Raw genomic sequence first — 7,109 nt, forward strand, 5'->3', positions numbered from 1 at the left:
CAAGGCATTTGTTTACTTTTGCTAAAAATAACGACACGACCTAATAAACAAATGAACAAAAAACATGAACTTTAATCCCCAACATTTCTGGGAGAGAAAGAGAGTGAGTGCCCGACAAACAAGGTGTAGAAGGAAAAACTAACACCTAAGGAGGAAGCCAAACGAAAATCATCATCACCATTTAACATAACGGATAGAACATAAACGTAGCAAAAAACTACTACAACACAGAGTATAAACATTATTTTGGGGGGTATTGGTATGTAGGGTATTAGTGGCAAGCAGTAGCAGAGCAGGCCGCCTGCTGCCCAACCACACAAAAAATAAATAAAAACAAACTAAAACATCACATTGACTGGGACTAATGCCTCCCTGCCTGACTGCTGCCTGGTTGTTGGGTGGCTAGTTGATGACTGGCAGGCAGGCAGTTTGATTGGTGGCGTTCTTGCTGCTTGCTGTGACTCATAGCCTGTTTTTAAACAACTTATAGTAGAAGTGAAACAACCCTAAATTGAAAATACTACGTATACGAAGAAATAAATTAGAACGCAAAAGAACAAATATATGGATGAATTTTCTTAAATTAAACTATTAAAGCCAAGTCAAGGCAGGCTGAATGGCAGGCAGGCCGGCAAGGCGTACATAAAACACCAGTAGTATTTGCCATAAACATAATGGTGTAAGGTTGTTGTTGAGGAGCGAGCACACAATTTATATTAAACGAAAGATATAGGAAGGCGATAGGCAATGCAAACTCATTGCGAGAAGCAAAAAAAGTCATTGCTGGGGGCGAGCAAAGGCTTCTAGATGTAATTTTCAAAGAAAGCTAAGAATTTGAAGGTGTTATTTAACAGTCTTATGGATCCTTTAAGTGTTTGTCCTAATATCCACCCGATGAAGCAATAAATCTTAAATAGCTTAAACTATTGGTCTGTTCCTTTACTTCTGAAAATGGTAAAACCGGCAAAAGTAGTAAAAGTTGAAAACTGCTCCCATATGAATTGTATTGTGTCTGAAGTAAAGGAACGCTTTTCGAGTAAAAAGTTGTAAAACTTGAAGATTCTTGAACGCAAAGGAACAGAGCATATGTTTAAGGTTTCTACCAGTCTTTTGTAGGCATACGTCAATTTATCCAATCGAATTGGTTGATATTTTGGGTTTTGTATTCATTATGGAAAAAATCTTTCAACGGAAATTTGTTTAAATAGTTCCACGTTCCAGAATGGTCCTCATATAAAGAGGCAAACACTGATTTTCGGTGATTTGATGGTATTTTCTAACCTATGTATGTGGCTCTGATTGACTTTCTGGTTATAATTGACAGTTATAGCATCTTGCAGACTTACATCTTGTGTAGGTCTGCATTTTGGTTTCAAATAAGAGTAGTCCCCGATTTCAAGTACTATTAATATTTGTATGTCTTCGTTTTGTACATACTATTACTACGGAAAAAAGTAAAATTTTATTATAGACTATCAGTTTTAGGAAACATGGACGTGCGCAGGTATAAGGTTAAAATCTACAAAATAAATGTATATTACTTTTTTATTATCATTTATTCCTTTAATTCTTTCCAATCTTGTTCCCCGAAGATTTGGAATAAGAAGATATTTTCATTTGTATCCTGCGTCTTTTTCTTCTCTTGACCAAAAATGAGATTATCTCCAAAAAGTTATCAATCAAATCGGAGTTAGGAAACGACGAAGTACTATTATTGTTTTATACACCTCAACTGGATCCAGCCTGATTATAAAATTAATGAAGATCTTCGACTCTTTCAGTCCATTTAGTTCAAGGTCAGGATCTGAAATCAAATGTCCATAATAAATTTTGTAACTCTCTACAGGATACCTATATTGAAATTATCAGGGTGGTTATGAGTTTTGTCTTTCTGCCGTTTCAACTTAAAGGAAAAAGTGAGAAAACTCACGGGGAGTTTATATTCATAATTGGGCTGTATGTATATTACATGATGAAGAATGGACTTTCTGGACAATCGCCATTAAAAATAACATCTGGATTAAGCCAAGTCTACATAAGATTACATCTTATCTTGCAGAAGTCTATATTTTCCTGGACACAACGCTATGAGGACTTGAATTACCCTTGATTTTATGTAGTTATATTTTTATACTTCCTTCTCGTCTTCTCTTCAGAATGAACACAATGGACCGTTTGTCACCGATTGAAGTATACGCCTACGACAATAGCAACTGCGTATCACAAAACCTAACCATTAACACATAACAAGATGAGGCAATCCCACGGCAGCGGGTTCTTTCGTAACGGATTGACCCGAATCCGTAGTGTTACGGCCAGCGGCTGCCAACCAAGCATCAAACCTGTGCTTCACGTAGGTTTCTATTCTGCTACAACAACAACATAACAAGGTCCTCAAGTCGCTGGCCGTCAGCAATTGGGGTGCTGATAAATAAAATTTATTGACCTCCCACAAAGCAATAGGCCAGTCTGTGGTAAACTATGCGGCGCCAGCGTGGTATGCAAATGTTAGCGCTACGCAGTTGGAGAATATTCAAACCTGCCAGAATGTCACCCTGAGGACTGCAACAGGGTGCCTCCTAATGACACCTGTGGACCACCTTCATGAGGAGACGAAGATTTTACCGATACATCACCACAAGATGTTGTCAAAGCAGTACCTGTTTGGGTGTTATAGCAGTGAGCACCCCTGTCACGATTTAATGGAATCTTCATGATTTCGAGAGAGGCCCAAGGGTAAAAAAAAGAAAACCCTAGATTAACGATCAGGCGGCATTGACTAGCATTCACACTGAGCAGTTGCTCAGTGTCTCCTGAATCTTTATGGACGCAACCAGTCCAGATTGGAAAATTTTTGAGTCTGGAAACAGTGGGGAACCGTAACCAAATAATAGAAATATTACACGAGCGTTCATTGGTGACTTCGTAGGATTATACATCCTTATTCGTAGGATTCATCTTCCAAATACATGGGCAGGGCAAATCATTTAAAAATGAAAAACTTAACTTCGAAGAGCTGAATGTCAACAGGGAGAACATTTAGGGTCGATTATGGATAGCAACCCAACTCAAGTTACGTTGCCCACCACAAATTTTATAAGATAAATTTCCATTTCCGCATTGGAATTCACTGGTATTGAATGAATTTGACAAAAATTTCTGTCGTTTCACTTATTTTAATTATATGATATTCTCTTCTGGCAGCGCAACTACAGTTGAGTTGTTATCCATAATCGACCCCTTACTTTAGGGAACCCTCACATATGGATCAGATGAATGTATCTTCAACCTCAACTTTTAGGGGGTATCTGCCCGGAACATTCCAAATGGATCCACAAAATGAATCGAGATATTCTTCCTCCTGAAAATAGAGCCGAACAATTCAAACTTCCTTTTGACTCTTTCATCATGATAAAAAAATAATGTGAGTCATTCGAGGTGAAGAAACTGCAAAAAATGTACTTCAAACTCAAAATTGTATTTTTCTGTAAAAAAAAATAATCAAGAATCGAGGACCGAAAAGACAAGGATATCAATTAAAAAGTATCAAAAACCATCTAAAATGTGGGATAATACGAGACGTGGCCCAGCATTACGCTTTTTTGCAAGAAGAGTTTTCAATGAACAGATCCTGAATATTTTCACCTACCTAAAATTGGGTAATAAGAATATATCCGAAACATGCTAAAACATGAACCAGAATAAGACATATTTAAGTTTGTTCCATATGCAAAAACGGACAAAATTAGCTGAGAACTGGTTTGTGCATCCTAATCGCACCATTTATACCCACATTTTGGAGAAATTTCTGGGTATTTAACCGATTATAATATCTACAATTTTAAGATATACCTGTAACAAGATTAATATTTTTTATTACATAGTATAACATCTTTTCATAATGCAGCATCTGACACTTCCTTTCCTTGGTAATGTAATCCTCCAATACTGCAGAAGTCAAAAAGGACAAACACACAAAAACTCTATTCGTAGTCTTTGTTTAATAAAATGTTGCCCATTAAACGCATCTTGTGTGACGACAAATTTCATCGTTGATTGGAAAAGAAGAGAAAAGATGAGGACTTTTATTGCAAGCGTTGATGAACAGGTTTTGAAAAAACGGTCATTGTATACATATACATTTTTTTCTTAGAATTATTTGTTGGATACAAGAATTTTGTCGTCGAACAAAACAGACAGACAAAAAATTAGCCTGGACATATAAAAACCAAACCGGTCCCAAGGTACTTTTGTTCTGCAACAAAAACAACAAGACAAAATACACACATACTACATCAATACAAAATACACAATTTGAAATTGTGAAAAATGCACAAATTTCGAAGTGGCAGCATCATCATTTTTCGTCATCTTTATGGATGTCATTAATGCAGCAAATCAAGGATAAATTGATGTTTCGCATTAGAAGCAAGGAGATACACATAGATGAAAAACTATTCTTTCAAGGTGCAAAAGAACTTCATTCTGTAAATAATTTAATTTAGACTTAATTAAAACTACTCCACAACTATTTATATTACATATACCTTGGAAAATCTCCTCTTTTCAGCCCAATTTCCACAAACAGGAATATTTTTTTTCTTCAGAAAATGGCTACATTAAGAACATAACCTTAAATTATTCTCCTCTTTGGGTTTTTTTGCAAGCAAGTGCAAATGCCAACAACATTACAAACATTCCATCTCCATTTCTACTAAACAACATACGGCCAAAATTGTCTGTCCCAAGCTTTTCTACTGGTGGACCTATTTCCTATTGCATATTTTCATTATTTTTCTATCAAAGGAAGTCATCATTTTTATTTTGTTTTTCAAAGACTTTTTTCTTTTTATTTCTCCAATGAACGCATCATATAAAATTAACATACTTTCGTTCAATTCTCACTGTCCCTTGTTTATTCTCTTCGCTCTCTCGATGAGAGTATAAACAAAACACACTCTCGTTCAGTTCGTAGTATTGTTGTCACTTTTTTGCATATTCACAAACCAATGGCCAATAGACAATTTAACGAAAACTGGGAGAACATGGAAAATGGCCGTTTGGATTTCAGGCAGAGCAAGGGCAACAAACATTTTTACACACACGCCGAAAAGAGATAACTATACATAACCCTCCTATTTGAATTTGCAAATTTTGACGAAATGTAGATGTCTTTGGATGAGTCTTTTTTTCTCCTCCTCATTGCGAATGAATTTTTTCTTTTTTGCATGTGATGATATTTCTTGTCTTTTACACGGTCGGTAGAGTTAATTTATCACTGATCAGAGGGATTTCTGTTCCTTAATTACTTACCTTTTCACACAGAGTTCTGACTTGGGCCTCTGTCAATTGATTGCACTCGTTCAACTGTTCAATCCATTGATCCAGATCTTTTGTTGTTGCTTTATCCTCCATTGCAGTTGAAGTAGAGGAAAAAGTCTCGTCAATCTTTGTCGATTCAATTTTGACGGCTTTTTATTAACACAGAGGGGAGAAGAAAATTTTATATAATCCAAGATAATGGAATTGGTTGGTTAGTTTATGTGAATAGTTTGTTTTGCTTTTCTTTTGTTGTTCTTTGCGTGCGTTTGTTTTATCTCGTTTGTCTTGTATTCTATAAATATGGGCGTTGTAAGAAATTTGCACAATTTTTCACAAAAAGAGAAATGCAAATTTCAGCAACGACTAATTTTTTCTTATATTTGTAGTGGATATAAAAACACGATAAAGTAATCTAAAAACGATACGAACGAGTGAAAAAACGACGAACGACTGACTGTATTTTATGTATTTTTCGTCGAATTTTCGTTGTGTTTTGAACTTTCTCACAGAATCGCGAACCAATTTCTATGTGTTAGATAAGGATGACTATAGTTGAAAAGAGCGAAACAAATATAGCATATTGGTTACTTGCAAATTAATTTCAAAATTACCAATTACTCTCGTTCTTAATTTTAGTCCCGGTCCACACTAGAGTAATTTCAAGGATATTTTGACATGAAATTTTGCATTTTTTGGGAATAGCACATACTATCAAGAAACAACTGTACAAGCTTTCATGTGTTCTGCATTTTTGCTTTGTTGCAATATTCGTATGAAACAATCAGACCGTTTTATCTTACATTTTATTTTACTTTTATGTCAAAGTTTCAGTGAAAATACTCTTAGTCCAGGGCCACAATAGAGTAATTTCAATGAAATTTTAACATGAAACTTTGCATTTTTTGGGAAAATGCTAAATTTCAAGAAACTAGTGTACACGGTTTCATGTGTTCTGCAATTTTTCTTTGTTGCAATATTCGTATAAAACAAACAGACCGTTTTATTTTACATTTTCTTTTACTTTCATGTAAAAATGTCAGTGAAGTTACTCTTAGTGTGGCCCGGGAGTTAGTGTAAACAAGGAGGATATTGAAATTTTTACGAGCATATAAATGGTTACTCTCATTGACAGGATGATTCGCTGAAACTTACTCTTACTCTTATCTCTTATGTTACACGCTGAAACTTTCATACGAAACTTTCCCATTATTTTGGCGTTCTTAGGTCGAGTTCCCCATTACTTTCATACGAAACTTTCCCATTATTTTGGCGTTCATAGATCGAGTTCCATACAAAAGTAATTTTATGAAATTACTGTAATGTTTCAGTAACTCTTATGTTACACGCTAAAACTTTCATACGAAACTTTCCCATTATTTTGGCGTTCATAGATCGAGTTCCATACAAAAGTAATTTTATGAAATTACTGTAATGTAACTCGACCTAAGAACGCCAAAATAATGCGAAAGTTTCGTATGAAAGTTTCAGCGTGTAACATAAGAGTTACTGAAACATTACAGTAATTTCATAAAATTACTTTTGTATGGAACTCGATCTATGAACGCCAAAATAATGGGAAAGTTTCGTATGAAAGTTTTAGCGTGTAACATAAGAGTAACATACGAAACTTTCCCATTATTTTGGGGTTCTTAAGGCCTACGTACATAAGCTGCCTCGCCTGGTTGCCTTGCTTGCTTCTGATAAAAGAATAAAAAAGAAAAGTTTCATACGAAACTTTCCCATTATTTTGGCGTTTATAGATCGAGTTCCTTACTCAGTAGTCACAC

The 7,109-nt window shown here is 35.3% G+C and overlaps 1 protein-coding gene and 1 long non-coding RNA gene across 2 annotated transcripts in view; one reads left to right on the forward strand and one right to left on the reverse strand.

The window, feature by feature from the left end:
• LOC141395465 (uncharacterized) overlaps nucleotides 1–4,895 on the forward strand; it is a 32,861-nt gene extending 27,966 nt beyond the window's left edge. The window contains exon 2 of the long non-coding RNA XR_012410646.1: nucleotides 5–4,895. This is a non-coding gene — a long non-coding RNA (uncharacterized lncRNA). The remainder of the gene's footprint in view (nucleotides 1–4) is intronic.
• mts (protein phosphatase 2 catalytic subunit mts) overlaps nucleotides 1–5,872 on the reverse strand; it is a 44,152-nt gene extending 38,280 nt beyond the window's left edge. Inside the window, exon 1 of the mRNA XM_073971342.1 lies at nucleotides 5,314–5,872. Within this exon, the coding sequence (XP_073827443.1) occupies nucleotides 5,314–5,415 (102 nt within the window). The 5' untranslated portion in view covers nucleotides 5,416–5,872. The remainder of the gene's footprint in view (nucleotides 1–5,313) is intronic.
• Between the last annotated feature and the right edge of the window lie 1,237 nt (nucleotides 5,873–7,109).

This window comes from Musca autumnalis, unplaced genomic scaffold (assembly GCF_047663935.1).
Source record: "Musca autumnalis isolate F117 unplaced genomic scaffold, ASM4766393v1 scaffold_2, whole genome shotgun sequence".
NCBI classification, from domain to species: Eukaryota; Metazoa; Arthropoda; class Insecta; order Diptera; family Muscidae; genus Musca; species Musca autumnalis.